The 17,954-nt window shown below is 42.2% G+C and overlaps 1 protein-coding gene across 5 annotated transcripts in view; it reads right to left on the bottom strand.

Annotated features, from left to right (window-relative positions):
* The window catches only part of LOC134352492 (cadherin-7-like), a 145,879-nt gene that overhangs the window by 97,138 nt on the left and 30,787 nt on the right, over positions 1–17,954 (bottom strand). For 4 of the 5 annotated variants that reach the window (XM_063059776.1, XM_063059766.1, XM_063059781.1 and 1 more), the window contains exon 2: positions 2,397–2,707. In XM_063059776.1, the coding sequence (XP_062915846.1) occupies positions 2,397–2,582 (186 nt within the window). In that variant the 5' untranslated portion in view covers positions 2,583–2,707. Of the gene's footprint in view, positions 1–2,396; positions 2,708–7,652; positions 7,700–17,954 lie in introns of all 5 variants that reach the window. The other variant, XM_063059769.1, reaches the window with a different exon arrangement.

Consider the following 17,954-nt stretch of genomic DNA (forward strand, 5'->3'; position numbering starts at 1 on the left):
ACCGCATTTGGCCCATTTCTCTTTAAACATTTCCTATCTATTTACCTGTCCAGATGTCTTTTAAATGCTATTATTGTATCTGCCTCAACCACTTCCTTTGGCAGCTCATTCAATAGACTGTGCATCTTCTGTGTGAAAAGGTTGCCCATCGGGGTTGCAAATAAGTATCTCCCCCTCACTTTAAACTGAAGCAGCCATTTCTGTGCCAAAGATCCTACATATAGGGTTCTGCCTGTACATGATCCCTGTGCCTCCATTCCCTGAATAAATAGTGCAGATAGCTCAACAAGTAGGATTTTAAGGACTATCTTTCAGTACGAGAGAGAGAGAAAGAAAGTCGAGGACATAGGGAGATGATGCTCTAATGAGGTAACTATAAACTGAATGAGTGATCACAGAAGATCTCTGGTTATCCCATTACACTGAGCCCTCTCCTTGGCCTATCTCCACAGCCCCTCCTTTACCTTTGCTTAATAAAATCTATAAATATCACATTTAAAATTTACAATAGATCCAATGTTATTTGCCATTGGAGGAACAGAAGTCCAGAAATTGACATTCTGAGTGTGGAAATGAACACTATCTGTAAAGGCTGGCTCTAATTTTAGCTTGTCTCCTTGTCCTAGATTCCCCAGCCAGGAGAGTTAGTATTTTTTCTACATAGTAACAGTTCTACTTCACATCATGAAATCTTCAGTCCATTATCATTTAACAAGGTGCACAAGTGTTCTTTAAAGTTTAACACGAATTTCAAATATAGAAGAATACAGCAAAGTAACAGGCCCTTCAGACCACAATGTCTGCTTGAACACAGTGTTGAAGTAAACTGAATCCCATCTGCTTGCACATGATTGGTATCTGCCCCCGTCCCCACACACCTATCCTTGCATATTCATATGTCTAACAGTCTCCTAAATAGCACAGTCATACCTGCTTCCACCAATACCCATGGCATCTTGCTCCAGGCACCTACCACTCTGTTAAAAAACTGCACACAATACTCCAAGTGCAACCATTTTATATAGCTGTAGCATGACTTCTTCACTCTTATACTCAATGTGCTGAGCAAGGAAGCCAATCATGTCATATGTCTTTTTACCACCTTATCCACTTGAGGCCAGTTTCAGGGACCCATGGACTTGGACCTCAAACTCTCTGTACATCAATGCCTTTAAGGGTCCTACCATTATCTATGTACTTCCTCCTTACATTTGACCTCCCTTATTATTCTGATAAATGCAGCAAGGTAAGCATAATCTTCCATATATCTCAGAACTGCTCTTAATGCTCCAGGTCTGATTTCAGGTCTTTGTATCATTCTGGTACAACTTTCCTGTTTTTATCTTCCGGTTTACTGACAGCCATCCATCTGCATTTATGACTATGTTCCACACCTGATCATATTGGTGAGAGGAGGCAAGCTGAAACAGGGAGTTGTTCAGGGTATTTTTTTCATTACACATAGTGGTGGGTGCCTGCAACACACAGCTGGGGTAGTGATGGAAACAGACGTATTAGAGGCATTTAAGAGTCGGTTAGATAGGCACACGAATATCTAGGGATATAGATCATGTACAGGGTGAAGAACTTTAGTTCATCATGCTTGACACAGACATTGTGAGCTGAATTACTGTTCCTATGGTTTACTGTTTATGTTACATGTTTTATAAAGCTTTTCTCTTCTTTTTTCAAGCTCTAGAACTAACATGTTAGAGGAATTGTCTCAACAATCCAATGGATTCATGTTCAATTTTAATTGTATTTCAACCATACACATAAATACAGCCAAACAAAACAACATTCTTTTGGGTGCAAAACACAGAACCAACAATCATAAACAACACATATAATTATGATAGCAGAGAAGCCTACAGTTACAAACAAGTATTTAAAAATTCGTAATACAGCCCAAGTCCCTGAGTGTCATGGCCTGTAGATTGATGGCGCTTGAATGTTGTCCTGGAGCCATGTTTCTACAAGAATAGCCCACAGAAGTTCCTTACTATGCATAGTGCAGCCTCAGGTGAAGGCAATCCAGCTTGTCTCCCACTGAGCTGACAGTGAGAGACAACACCGATGGGAGAATCCAGTGGCATATAGTCAGCGCCAGCATCTCCTTCCTCGGCAGCTGCAACAGGCAGCCCCGAGGCACGAACGAGGACCTTGTCCGTGCACACAATCAAGGCCATGCGGCTTCCCCACCAGTCTCACCAACGAACTAGCAAATCAGAATCACAGTGCGGTATTCTATATTACCAATGTCCAACAGGGTTTTGCAATTACAACAAAAACGTCCACACCCTCCATTCAATTATACACTGGCTCTGCGCAACACTTTGTGTGATTATACTAACACATTATTAACTTTAAAAATGATCTTAAAACCAGTGGCTCACCTTCCCAATGTAGAGTCGATTCTCTATGACTTGCTCTTCTAAGACAAAGAACTGGTTCCACACCCACTTCCGCTTGACACGATGCTGAGGGTGATGGTGATTCCCGACCTTGTGGTGCTCTGAGTAAACCAGGGTCATCAGCCAACATCCCACGAGAATGGCCCACCAGTTGCGCCAGCTTAACATTACTGGTGAGCAGGGAGTGATTCACATGAAGGAAATAATCGGGGCAGATGTTCGATGGATAATAACTACATCTAAACTTCTTCCCTTATAATGCAGTCTGAAAATCAGTTGAACGCTTCATATTTCTGGAAGTAAAGAACAAGTTGAGTCATAATGTCAGAGTCATCTAGTCATCGGGTAGACCCTTCAGCCCATTGAATTTGTGCTGGCCAGTAAGTGCACACTTGCTTTGGATCCATCTCTTGCTTTGATAACGTGAACTGGTAACATTGACCACTCAGCTTTCACACTGTGCTATTTAGCTTCTAGACAATATTTTAATATGTCCAATGTTGCAGAAGGGGTTAGTTTGGCTTAGCATCATGGTGGATCATATAGCATCATATTTTGGGCTGAAGGACCAGTTCCTGTGCTGTGTTTGAAGTAATTCAGACTTGGGATTTTTAATTACCTATTTCCCCATGGTTCCCACAATGCTTTTCAATATTCACATTTATATTTATTCACTTTCAAAAGTCTTCATTTGATTTGCTTCCTGCAGCATTTTAGGCACAACATTCCAGATTGCAACAGGCTCCAGCGTTAAATATTGTCCGCTGTCATTGCTCCTGTCAATGGCTTCAAGTCTGTCTCCTTATTCCCATTCATTAGCTGTGTTTACTTCTGCAAACAGCTATAAAAATAGATTCTGTCTCAGATAGTATTGTCCTGTTGTTCTTAGAGATGGTCACCATAGATGTTTCTAGATTTGAGGACATTTAATTTTTCCAATCACCCATATAATACACAGACAGAGGTTGATGTGGTGACAAATATGACAAAGGCATTTAAGAGGCATTTGAGAAGCACATGTATGTGTAGAGAGTGGATCTAGGCAGAAGGCATTGGTTTAGTTTGGTGTATAATTAATTAACTGAAAGACTGAGGAAACTTTAAAAAGCAACAAAGAACTACTAAGCAAGTAATAAGGAAGGGGAAGGTAGATTATGAAAGTAAACTATCATAAAATGTAACAACAGGTAGGAAAAGTTTCTATAATTTTAGAACATAGAATAGTACAGCACATTATAGGCCCTTCAGCCCACAATGTTGTGCTGACCCTCAAACCCTGCCTCCCATATAACCACCCCCCACCTTAAATTCCTCCATATGCCTGTCTAGTAGTCTCTTAAACTTCACTAGTGTATCTGCCTCCACCACTGACTCAGGCAGTGCATTCCATGCACCAACCACTCTCTGAGTAAAAAACTTTCCTCTAATATCCCCCTTGAACTTCCCACCCTTTACCTTAAAGCCATGTCCTCTTGTATTGAGCAGTGGTGCCCTGGGAAGAGGCACTGGCTATCCACTCTATCTATTCCTCTTATTATCTTGTACACGTCTATCATGTCTCCTCTCGCCCTCCTTCTCTCCAAAGAGTAAAGCCCTAGTTCCCTTAATCTCTGATCATAATGCATACTCTCTAAACCAGGCAGCATCCTGGTAAATCTCCTCTGTACCCTTTCCAATGCTTCCACACCTTATATAAGGTGGAAAAGGGTGGCTAAAGTGAACTTAAGTCTCTTGGAAGATGAGAAAGGAGAAATAATATTGGCTTAATGTAGAAATGTTGAGGCCTTGAATGACTATTTTGTGTCAGTTTTGATAATGGAGGACACGTCTAACATGCCAAAGAGAGATGTTATGGATATGATGGGAGATGATGACTTTGATACAGTCACTGTCACTAAAGGAGTAGTGATGAGCAAATTAGTGGGCCTAAAGTTAAACAAGTCCCGTGGTCCTGATGGGATGCATCCCAAGGATACTGAAAGACATGGCAGAAGATATAGTAGACAATTTTGCGTTAATTTACAAATTTTCTATAGTCAGGAAAATGTTTGAAACTATCATTAAGGAAGAAATAGTGAGTCATCTAGATAGATTTCCACCAGGCAGACAGCATAGATTCATGACAGGTCCTGTTTGACAAACTTACTATAATTCTATGAGGATATAATGGGCATAGTGGATAGAGGGGAACAGTGGATGTTTTATACCTAGATTTCCAGAAACCATCTGATATGCTGCCATATAAAAGATTTAACCATGAGATAATGATGCATGGAGATGTGAGTAATGAATTAGCATGGATAAAGGATTGGTTAACCAACAGAAGACAGAGTTAGGGCAAATAGGTGTTTCTCTGGTTGGCAGTCGGTGGTAAGCAGAGTGCCACAGGTATTGGTGCTAGGTCCAGAACTGTTCATGATATACACTGATGACGTGGAAGAATGGATCAAGTGTTAGTAAACCTAGGTTTGCTGATGACACTAACTTGAGTGGAAAAAAAATTGTGCAGTGGATGCGAAAATTCTGCAGAGAAATATAGATAGGGTAAGTGAGTGAGCAAGAGCCTAGCAGATGAGTACAGTGTTATCAACTTTGGAATGAAAAGTAGAAGATCAAATTATTATTTAAATGTTTAAAACCATACCGTGCTGTTGAGCCGAGGGACTCGAGAGTGCCTGTGCATAAATTGCAAAAGTTGATTTGCAGGGGTAAGAGCTGATCAAGAAGGCAAATGGAATGTTAGTCTTCAGTTCTAGAGGGTATGAATTTATGCTGGGAGGTTGTGCTGTAACTGTACAAGGTGCTGGTGAGGCTTTACCTGGAGTTCTCGTCGCCACAGCGGACAAAAACATTTTGGGTTTGGAGGCAGTGCAGAGTAAGTTCAGGAGTCTGTTTCTGGAGATACAGGGATTAGCCCATGAGGAGAAACAGCCTCCTGGGACTAGCTGGAATTCAGAAGAGTGAAGTGGGGATTTGAAAGAAACATAAAATTATGAAAGGGCTAGATAAGATAGAAACAGGAATATTGTTTTCACTGGTAAGTGAGACCAGAACAAGTGCAGATGGCCTCCTGAGTTGGGGAAATAGACTTAGGATGCAGATGAGGAGAAATGCCTTTTCCCAAAGAATAGTGAATCTGTGGAATCCTCTGCCCAGGGAAGCAGTGAAAGTGACCTCATTAAATATACTTAATTTGCAGTTAGATTTTTGCAAAGCAGGGGGATTAAGAGTGATAGGAAAACAGAAGATAGATGGAGCTGAGTCCACAGCCAGATCAGCCATGATCATACTGAATGGTGAGCAAGCTCAATGGGCCAGGTGGCCTACTCCTGCTCCTAACATTTATGCCTGGATGAGTAGTAGAATCTGGGGGAACTGGTGGGAATAATGGGAGAATAAAATGACATCAGTGCAGGACTAGTGTAAATAGGTGCTTAGTAGCTGTGGTGAACCCCTGGGCTATTTCCATGCTGTATGGCTCTGCAGTTCTGTGTTAAATCACCTGTCCAGTTTCATTTCCTAAGATAAGATCAATTACTGTCCATCTCTAGTAAGAATACTGATGTTGTTTCAAAAATATTCAAGTTTATTTAACAAATTCCAATCTACCAAAGTTCCTTGCACTATAATCCCAGTCAGTATTCAAAAAGTTAAAATCCCCTCTAACATAACCGTAATTGTTCTTACACCTATTTGCAATTTGCTTACCTCTTGTACCTAATAACGTGGTCTCTAAGAGTATGTACATGGCCCTCTGCTGCTGTAGCCAATGCACTTCAAGGTTGAATGCGTTGTTCACTGAGAGATACTCTTCTACGCACCACTGTTGTAACACATGGTTATTGGAATTGCTATCACCTTCCTGTCAGCTTGAACCAGCCTGGCCATTCTTTTCTGACCTCTCTCATTAACAAGGCACTGCCACTCACTGGTTTTGTTTGCTTTTCACACCATTCTCTGTAAATTATAAAGGCTGTTGTGTGTGAATCCGAGGAAATCAGCGGTTTCTGAGATATTCAAACCACCTCGGCTGCCACCAACAAATATTCTACAGACAAAGTCACCTAGATCACAATTTTTCCCCACTCTGCTGTTTGGTCTGAACAACAGACTTAACAAAGTCTGCATGCTTTTATGCATTGAGTTGCTCACACACGATTGGCTGATTAGATAAATAGATTAAGGACTAGGTATACAGGTGCACCAAGTAGCCACTGAGTGTTTCTGTTGTCTCTGCTTACTGTTATTAACTCAGCAAAGTGATAGATCTGCCCTTATTCTTAAATTCTACCCATTTTGTGTAGACGATCTCCTTAATCTCTGGTGTGACCCGAATTCTCTGTCATGCCTGAACCTGGTTTACAGAGTATGCATTATGATCAGAGATTAAGGGAGCTAGGGCTTTACTCTTTGGAGAGAAGGAGGATGAGAGGAGACATGATAGAGGTGTACAAGATGATAAGAGGAATAGATAGAGTGGATAGTCAGCGCCTCTTCCCCAGGGCACTACTGCTCAATACCAGAGGACATGGCTTTAAGGTAAGGGGTGGGAAGTTCAAGGGGGATATTAGAGGAAGGTTTTTTACTCAGAGAGTGGTTGGTGCGTGGAATGCACTGCCTGAGACAGTGGTGGAGGCAGATACACTAGTGAAGTTTAAGAGACTACTAGACAGGCATATGGAGGAATTTAAGGTGGGGGCAGGGTTATATGGGAGGCAGGGTTTGAGGGTCGGCACAACATTGTGGGCTGAAAGGCCTGTGCTGTGCTGTACTATTTTATGTTCTATGTACTATGTTCTCTGTTCTGGAACAATAAGCTGCTAGTTCTGCCCGTCACTTAACTACTGTTCTGTGACCGCAGTAACATAATAGGTCCAAGTGTTGATCCATCTATAGAATGAGTTCTGGTCTATATACTTACGTTTAGTGCACCCTGATATAAGGAGGACTGATCAAGGCAATAGCTCAACTGTAAATCTTCTCACAATGATTAAATATCTTCCAGATGGAATGCAATCGATATTCAGAATATGAAACTACATTAAGATAACATTAGCTACTCATGGACTGTATTTTGTTTTACATTTGAGATTGGATGTAAGTGCAAATTGCTCTTGTAATCACCTTGTTATTGATGGCTTAGGATTCAACTTCATTGAAATTTTCTGCACAAAATATATCATATTGATTCTAATGTCAGTCCATTCCATGCTTTCTTTGACCACTGGAACATCTTACCCAATTGACTGTGCTCTGTATCACTGCCACTCCTCTCAGAATGTCCCCTATCCAGAGAGAACACAGAGGAGATTTACAGAAATATCATAGAGTCACAGAGTACTACAGCAAGAAACAAACCCTTTGGCCCATCCACTTCAAACCAACCCAATCTTCTGTCCAGTCCCACCTACCTGCACTCAGATCAAGTCCCTCGAAGTCTCTCTCAACCATGTACTTATCCAAACTTGTCTTAGCTGTTACAATTGAATGTGCATTTGACAGCTAGTTCCGCACTCTCACCAGGGATGACGTCCCTTGATTACAAAGGAGAGGTGTAGTTGTCTTTGTTGAAACAAGAGAAGGCTGAGAGCAGGTTTAATTGAGATGAGGTAGAGTTGGGAAGGATTTCCCTGACCAGAGAAGAAAATGCATAGGAGGCAAAATAGAAGGTAGCTGATGGATTATTGTAGGTGGTTGATGTGCTATTTTTATACTAGTGTAAAAATGGGTGATCAGCACAGATCTAGAATAGTCACAGACTCCTAGAATCCTACAGCATAGAAACAGGCCACTCAGTTCAACTAGTCTACGACAACCAGTGAGAATCCTCTGTATTAATCCCATCTCCCAGAACTTGGTCAATACTCTCTATGCCTTTTGTGATTCAAGTGCTGGCATTTCTTAGGCACTTTTTAAATGCTTTTAGTGACCTGGCTTCTCAGGACATGCACTTTCAGTACTTAACAGTCTCCGGATGAAGACAGGTGCCTCACATCCCCTCAACATCTCTTCTCCCTTACCCTAAATCTGTGCCTTCTAATTTTATCTACCTCTGATAAAGGGATTTTTCCTGCATTCTTACAGGGGCATCTTCTTCAGAGCAAAGGGGAGTTTGTATTTGAATGAGTTGCCAGAAATAGCATATTAACAATATTTAAAAGCCATCTAGATAAGGATGTGGGTAGGACAGGTTTGGAGGACTGCAGGCCAAACTTGGGTAGATGGGTCTAGGTCACTGGGAAACACATGGATGAGCTGGGCTGAGTGGCCTGTTTCTGTGCTGTATGACTATGACTCTTTAGTCGTTCTGGTTAAAAAAACAGAGCTTACAAGAAATAGCAGCTCATTTATTTTATGAAGTGTTCACTGTGCTCTTTAGATAATGACTGGATCTAAATTTCCTTCAGCAATGAAACAGTGGGGAAGGATTCAATGCATAACAGGAAACACATTCCTAGGTTAGAAATGAGGCAAATAGGTTCTTGCTCTGCGGCAGATAAATATCTCTCCTGTAAATGAGTTTGAATGCATTAAACCTAAAAAAAGATAATTTGAGTAAGTGGTAGTGGCTTGAATGTGCAATATGAAAGAGGGGCTTGCTAGTCGGTCTATTGAACCTGAGTGAGGGTTCAATGTTAAATATATTTTCTCCTCCATTTGCCAGCACTCCCAACAGGACTGAATTCAAAAAGCAAGACCGCAGAAAAAGTCGGCAAAGGAAATAAGTCTGTGGAACAGCTGCACTGTTCTACTTTCGAGTCAGTCAGAATTAACTGGCTCATCTTGTTCTGTGCCTTCCACAAGTCAATGTTTTTAAAATGAAAAGGAAAAGTGCAGCCTGAGAAGCCGCCTTCTCTGCCTGTCAGTTTAATTGATGCCACAAGTTGTCCTTTTTGTGAACACAGCTTTTCCGAGGATTTGAATGTATTATCTTTGGTAGTGACTAACTTCTATATCATTGCAATCAATGCACTGTCAGTCTGACACCAACCAGTTTAGCTCTGACTTTTTCTTAGGCCTGGTATAAAATTATATTCCCACTGGCTCCACAGCACCCTGCTACCTGAGCACTGCCTCTTTTTGCGTTATCTCAGAATCGGCTTTATTGTTACCGATAAATGTTGTAAAATTTGTTGTTTTGCACCAGCAGTACAATGCAATACATAAAAAGTACCACATTGCGAGAATATACTGTATTAAAAATAAATAAGCAGTGAAAAAAGAGAATAGTGAGGTAGTGATCATGGGTTTATGGACCGTTTATGGATCTATCCCATGAGTGTCGTGGAATAGTACAGCACAGAAACAGACCCTTCAGCCCACTGTCTGCATGTTGGCCTATACAGCTCCCATTTACATGGAATAGTACAGCACAGAAACAGACCATTCGGCGCACTGTCTGCATGTTGGCCTATACAGCTCCCATTTACATGGAATAGTACAGCACAGAAACAGACCATTCGGCCCACTGTCTGCATGTTGGCCTATACAGCTCCCATTTACATGCATTTTGTTTTCTGTCCCTTAACGATTTAAGGGCTTACTTGTTACTTGTTGCATACACCTGTTAGGGTGCATTCTCCAGTTACCTTATAAGGTAACTGTAGCCTTCAGCCAGAACCAGATGTCATCAGGTGGTTCCCAACCTTCACCAAGTGTTTCGACCCTTAACCACAACACTCTCCAGTTGGTGGGCCGGCAGTGGTGGCCAAATCACTGCCCATCTGCTCCTGGCTTCCAGTTTCCCTCCTCTCACCTACTCCAAATCCAACAAGAGGCTCGTTCTGCCTCTTCCCCCATCCTACGGGCTGCTTGTTTTTGCTCCTTTTGTCCAGGCCCAGAGCTGACAACAACCACCATGCTGATTTGGCTGGGAAACCTCTGCAGCCGATCTCCACAGGGAACAACCATGCCTGCCATCCCTTGTCTTTACACTCCTGCGCTAAGAGCTGGTACTTCAAGGACTTTCTCTCGTAGGCCTCTTCCCATCCCTCCTCCCATGGCACAGTCAGCTCAACAAGAATTATTTTCTTGTCTTCGGTTGACCACAGTACAATGTCCGGGCGTAGGGTTGTATGCACCACATCCAGGAACGGCAACCTCCTTCCCACATCGACCCTCATCTCCCAGGACCTGTCCGTTAGCAGCAGATTGGGCTTTGGTTGTTTGGTTACGAAAAGCCTAGCTCCCTCTTTGATGAAGGTGATGGCCTTCCTCAAATCTGTGCCAGCCGTCCTCTTCTTGCATCTCTCCGGCTCTAGTGTCAGCAAGAACGAGAAGCACCTTATCATAGTGCCACCTATACCGTCCTCGAGTTAGAGCTGTTTTACACCCGGACAGTATATGAGCCAGTGTTCCCTTTTGACCACAGAGCTTACAGTTTGGGTCCTCTCTCATCCCCCGTGTGTACAGATGTCATGGTGAAGGAAGGGTGTCATACACAGATTGCAAGAGGAAGGAAATACAGAAGGACTCCAGTCTCCATAACTCTGCCGATAAGATCTTGTGCTTAGGCAGATCCCATTTTGTCCAGGCACCCTGGGACCCTTGTTCTACTGCCTTTGACATCTGCTTCTCTTCCTCACAGATCCATACTTCTGCCTGTAACATGTCTCGCCTGTTCTTTATGCTTGCGTTTTCCCACTGCTGGAAGTGAGGTGAACCGAGGCCTTGCCGCTCATTGATCCACATCTAGACCCGCTCTGGTGTATCTTGAGCCCTCTGATGTTCTTGCAGATTTTCCCGCAATGACACCTTACAGTGAATTCCTCTCCGGTCAGTGTTGTTTGCTTTAGCTTCCTCTGCTTCCTGTCCTGGCCATTGCCAAATACTTCTTAAATGTTGTGAGAATACCTGCCTCCACCACCCCTTCAAACAATGTGTTCCAGATTTCAACCAGTTACTAGATTAATAAATTATTCTTGAAATCCCCTATAAACTTCTAACTGCTCAACTTAAATCTGTCCCCACTTATTTTAGGCACCTCAGCTATGAAAATAAATGTTTCCTTCTATCTGCCCTATCTTGTGTACACTTGTGCTGATGGAGATTATGGAGGAGATGTTGTTGCCAATCCAAGTAGACTGGGGTCTGCAAGTGAGAAAATTGAAGATCCAGTTCCACAAGGAGGTATTGAGGCCTAGGTTTTGAAGCTTAGTGATTGGTTTTGAGAGGATGATAGTATTGAAATCTGAGCTGTAGTCAATGAAGATCATCCTGATGCATGATTCTTGAGGTTTAAGATATCGGTGAACACTTCAGCCAGTTGATCAGCAGAGGTCTTTAGTACTCGACCAGGTACCCCATCTGGGCTGGATGTTGGCCTCAGAGGCGGAAATCACAGGGTCATTGTGGGCTCTGGGTGTTTGTGAAGGTACCTCCTTGTTTTGATGGTCAAAGTGTGTATAAAACACATTGAGATCATTCGGGAGCAAAGCCTTGTTGTCAACTTTGTCAGAAAAACACACAAAATCCAGACTTTTATGTGTATTGCTCGGGTTTCCAATATCTGCAGATTTTCTCTTGTTTGTTACCTATGTCAGTTTGTTTCACTTTGTAGGAGGTGATGGCATTCAAGCCCTACCACAACTGTTGATCATCCTTCAGTGATTCACTTTGGTCCGGAATTGCCACTTCGCCCATGAGGTGACTTTGCAGAGATCATACCTGGACCTCTTGTATTTTACTTAGTCATTAGACCTGAATGCCACTGGTCTGGTCATCAGCAGATTGCAGATCTCATGGTTCATACAGGACTTCTGATTAGGGAAGATTTTGAGTGATATTCTGGGGATACACTCATTTACAACTGTTTTTATAAAGTCTGTGCCAAACATGGTGCATTGGTTCGAATCCTCTGATGAGTCCTTGAACATGGCCCAGTCCGCTAACTTGAAGTAATCTAGTATCCGCTCCTTTGCCTTCCACGGCCAACTCTTTGTTGTCCTAATCTCTGCAGCCTTGTCTTTAATGTTTGCCTGTATTCAGGATAACTAAGTGATCAGATTTCCTGAAATGCAGTCTATGCATGGGACAGTAGGCATTCCTAATCATGGTATAGCAGTAGTTGAGTGTATTGGGAACCCTGGTGCTACAGTTGATACGTTGATAATAATTGGGCAGAGATTCCTTCATACACATCTGACTGAAGTCCCCTACAATGATTTGAAAAACATTGGGATAAGATGATTCTTGTTCAATACACAGAGTGCCTGCTTAACATTGGATTGTGCTGGTATGTAAACTGTGCTCAGGATCATGGAGGAGAACTCTCCCGGTAAGTAGAACAGTCGGCACCTAGTAGATCAGATGTTCCAGGCCAGGTAAACAAGAATGTAATAAGGCCGCTCAACAAAGAATTTATCATGAAACACAGACCCTCAGCGTCTGCCTTCTCCAAATCAGCAGTTTGGTCCATTTGGTATATCAAGAAACCCTTGGGTCTAACGGACATATCCGCCATATCTCTGTGAAACACAATAATTCTGCATTTCTCTCCGGTAGAGCAACCTTGCCCTTACGTCCTCAGTCTTGCTCTCTAGTGACTGCACTGATGCTGGGTGGATGAAATTTTATGCCTCCTTTTTTAAGCCTGGCTTGGAGTCAGTCCTCCCCTCCTCCCTTTCTTTCGTCATCTTAAAGAATGCCTGAGGGTTAAGTCTGCCTGAGTCCTTCAGAAGATGGTGAAATTGCTAGTTAATTCAGATGGTTCAAAGGTATATTACTTAAAGAGAAATTACAGGCTGCAGATTGCAGTGAGAATAGTTGAGTAGTTCAAAAAAGTATATTTAGAAGTTTTGTAAGGTGCCTGTAACATGTCACTGTGGCTCACCAGCACCATCTTGCACCACAAGGCTACGTGCTTAGACTCCTTCTCTACTCACCTTATATTTATATGGTGTGGGGCTAAGCACACTTCCAAAGCCATATTTAAATTTTGCTGTCATTGGCCCAATCAAAGTGATGACAAATCAGCAAAAAGGAGAGAGATTGTAAATCTGGCTAAGTGGTGCCACATTAACAACCTCTCACTCAATGTCAGCAAGAGCAAGGAGCAGATTATTAAAATGAGGACAAGAATACTGGAAGTCCATGAGCCAGTCCTCATCAGGAAGTCAGAGGTAGAAAGGGTCAGCAGTTTTAAATTCCTCAGTGTTTTCATTTCAGAGGATCTATCGTAGTTCCAACAGGTAATTGCCATTATGAAGAAAACATGGCAGTGTCTCTACTTCCATAGAAGTTTGTGAAGATTCAGCATGCCACATAAAATGTTGATAAATCTCTAGATATGCATGGTGGAGAGTATATTGACTAGTTGCATCATTGTCTAGTATAGACACACAAATGCCCTTGAATGGACAAGCCTACAAAAAGTAGTGGATGTGGCCCAGTCCATTACAGGTGGAGCCGTTCCCACAACTGAAAGCATCTGCATGGAGCACTGTAGCAGGAAAGCAGTATCCATCGTCAAGGAATCACACCATGTTCTCTTCTCACTGCTGTCATCAGGAAGGAGGTAGAAGAGACTTTGGCCCACACCACCAGGCTCAGGAAAATACCCCTCAACCATCAGGCTCTTGAACCAGAGAGGATAACTTCACTCACCCCATCACTGAAACGTTCCACAACCTATGGACTCACTTTCAAGGACTCTCCATCTCATGTTCTCGATATTTATTGCTTATTTATTTATATACATTTTGGATTTTCACATTGATTGTTTGTCCGTCCTATTACAGGGTGGTCTTTCTTTGATTTTAGAGTCATAGAGTCCTTGAGAAGCGCAGCGTTTAACCTGCCTGATGCCAGTGACTGGCACTAGGACCTTAGCCCTCCATATCACTACTGTCCACTTACCTATCCAAACTTCTCTTAAACACCGAAATTGAGATTGCATGGATCACTTGTGCTGGCAGCTCATTCCAGACTCTTACGACCCTCTGAGTGAAGAAGTTTCCCCTCATGTTCCTCTTAAACTTCTCACCTTTCACCCTTAAGCCATGACCTCTGGTTGTAGTCCCACCCAACCTCAGTGGAAAAAGCCTGCCTGCATTTACCCTATCTATACCCTTCATAATTTTGTGTACCTCTAACAAATCTCCTCTCTGTCTTCTACGTTCTAAAGAATACAGTCCTAACCTATTCAATCTTTCTTATAACTCAGGTCCTCTAGAACTGGCAACATCCTTGTAAATTTTCTCTGCACTCTTTCAATCTTGCTTACATCTTTCTAATAGGTAGGTGACCAAAGCTGCAAACAATGCTGCAAATTAGGCCTCACCAATGACTTATACAACTTCAACATCTTCTGTACTTAACACATTGATTTATGAAATCCAATGTGCCTAAAGATTTCTTTATCACCCTATCTACCTGTGATGCCACCTTCAACAAATTATGCACCTGTATTCCCAGATCCCTTTGTTTTACTATTATATTGTGTTTCTATTGTGTTTCTTGTTTTACTGTGAAAATGAAAATGAATCTCAGGGTTGCATATGGTGAGATTTATATTTTGGTAATAAATTCACTTTGAGCTTTGAAGTATACCCCTCGTAAGGGAGGTGCTTGGAATGCTTGCTTTTGTTATTCAGGAATTCAGGAGTTCAGACGTCATGTTACAGATGCACAAAGTATCGGAAAAGCCACATTTGGAGTACTGAGTTCTGGTTGCCTAGCTCTGGGAAGAACCGCATTGAACTAGAGAGGTTGCAAAAGAGATTTACAAAGATGTTACCAGGACTGGAGGGCTTGAGTTATAATGATAGCCTAGGACTTTTTTTCCTTTGAAAATAAAGGGTCTAGGGGAGGCCTTATGAATTTACTGTATATAAAATCATGAGGGGCATGCATAAAGGGAATTACCAAAGTATTTTCAGGAAACAAAGGGAGTCCAAAACTAGAGGGCACAGATTTAATTTGAAAGGGCAAAGATTTAAAAAAAGGCACAAGAGAGATTCTGCAGATGCTGGAAATCTTGACCAACACACACAAGGTGCTGGAGGAACTCAGCATCTACGGAGGGAAGTAGTCAACATTTCAAGCTGAGGTCATAGCTCCTCCAGCATTTAGTGTGTGTTGCTCAGGATTTAAAATGGTTCTGAGGGGATTTTCATCCCCAGGGTGGTATACGGATGGAATTGGCAGAGGAAGTGGTAGAAGCAAGCACAATAATGATATTTCAAGGCAGTTGAACAGTTAGAAAGATAGGAAAGGTTTAGAGGGATATGAGCCAAACACAGACAAGTGGGACTAAGTCAGTTAGGGTGAAGGAGGAACCTGCTGCATGGGCAACAACTTGTTCTCATATCGTAATGCCCTAGCTCGCGTATTGATGACAACTAGGACACAGCATCCGTGGTCAACCCCAAACACTGGAGGACTCCTAGATTTAAGGTTGGGAGTGAAAGGAAAAATTAACAAGGAATTACAAGGCAGGTTTCTCACACAGAGAGTGATAGGAGTGGTGTGTGACTGTTTCACCTCGGGGTACGTGGTGGAAACAGATACAATAGCAACATTTAGGATGTATTTGAGCAGTCACATGGACAGTAAGGGAATAGAAGGATATAGATCATGTACAAATAGTTGGGATTAAGTTGGATTGGCGTCATAGTCTGCATAGGCACTGTGGGCCAAATTGTTCCACGTCCTATGTGCTTTTAATCACTGTTCAGTACAAGGAGAGATTAGCAGATTTTCACACAAAGAGCAATGTGATCATAACCAACCACTGTTCTGGCAACATTGAGTGAGGGATAAATATTATCAGGGCTGCTGGCAGGACTCCCTGCCTCTTCTGTGAAAGCCTGCTCTGGGTCACATACTGCGTGCTACGACACCTCATCTGAAACCCAGCATGATTGTGTGGCGCTCACTCTGCACCTCTGTGTTAACCCAGCATTTTTGTCTGCGAACTTCTGGCATGGGAATTGAACCTACAAGATTTTGCTTAAGAGGAAAAGTGGTATTACCCATGAAGTCAGACTTGGCTCTATTATCGGACAGGCAAGAAACGGCAGATGCTGGAATCTGGAGCAACAGACAAAATACTTGAAGAACTCAGTGGGTCAGATAGCATCTATGGAGAGGAATGTCCAGATGACATTTTGGGTCAAGTCCCCTCATCTGCAAAGTTCCACCAGTGTGTTGTATGTTGTTAGCTCTCTATAACTGTTTAAAAGGCAGTTTTTCAGATGCGATCGTTAGCAGTCAGCAACAGTATTATATAGTGACTGAGTGGAAAAATCTTTTATTTTGCAAAGTGATGCTGATAAAAAAATAGCATCTCATGAACTTAAGTGGTGAGATCCCTGGAACCCACTCGAAGTAAATAGGAATGAGCTGATATATAATTTTTTCTAAACAATCTTATAGTTTCAGAATGTAAATTGTTTGGTTTTGATAGAGGCTCTGAGGTACGGGTTAAAACACTATAGAGCTGTGTTCATGCCATCAAATTCATTGATGGGGAACGGTTAAAATTCAGAGCACATATCGCTGGCTCGTGTGTAAATCTACATTGAAAGAATGTTTATTCCCATTCTGTTACTGCAAATAATATCGGCTATAGGCAGTATTGAAGAATGAGGCTCATTATTATCCAATCCTCCATCCCCAAACCTTCCTGGGAAGAAGACTGCAAACAAAGGGACCTAGTGAATGCTGGGCTGGTTTTGAAAGGGAAAGTGAAAGAGAGAGAAAAGGAGACGATGAAAGGAAGGAGGAGGCAGGGTGTTGAAGGATGGCATGAAGGAAGGGGAGGAAGGAAAAAGAAAAGGTAAAGGAGAGAGAAAGTAAGAAAGGTATGGTGGAAGGGAGAGATGGAAGGAGGAAAGCAGCAAAGGAGGGGACAAGGAAAGAGGAAAGGAGGAAGGGGAAGAAGGAGGCAATATGTGAAGAAAGAAATGATGTAGGGAAGGAAGGAGTGAGAAAAGGAAGAATGCAGGGAATGGAAGAAGGAAGGAACTGATAATGGAAGAAGGAGATGAAGGAAAGGAAGGTATTGATATTGGTACTGGCATTAATTTATTATTGTCGCATGTACCTACATACAGTGAAAAGCTTGTCTTGCATACTATTCATGCAGATCAAATTGTTACACAGTGCTTGGGGTAGAACAAGGTAAAACAATAACAGAATGCAGAATGAAGTCTAACAACTATAGAGAAAGTGAAGTGCAGGTAAACAATAAAGTGCAAGATCATACCAAGGTAAATTGTGAGGTCAAGGGACCATCTTATTGCATTAGAGAACTACTTAATAGTCTTATGACAGCTTGATAGAAGCTATCCTTGAGCCTGGTGATATGGGCTTTCGTGCTTTTATATCTTCTGCCCAATGGGAAGGGGAAAAACATTGGCTACCTTCTCTCTACTCTTTCAATCCAGATGAAGGTCTCAACTTGAAATGTCACTGCCCAGTTCCCTCCAAAGATATTATCTAAGTTCTTCCAGCATCTTTTTTGTTGCTGCTGTTTTGTATTTTGTTTTCTCAGTGGAGTCGTAAAATGGAGACACAAGAGACTGCAGATACTGGAGT

This window comes from Mobula hypostoma, chromosome 1 (genome assembly GCF_963921235.1).
Source record: "Mobula hypostoma chromosome 1, sMobHyp1.1, whole genome shotgun sequence".
NCBI classification, from domain to species: domain Eukaryota; kingdom Metazoa; phylum Chordata; class Chondrichthyes; order Myliobatiformes; family Myliobatidae; genus Mobula; species Mobula hypostoma.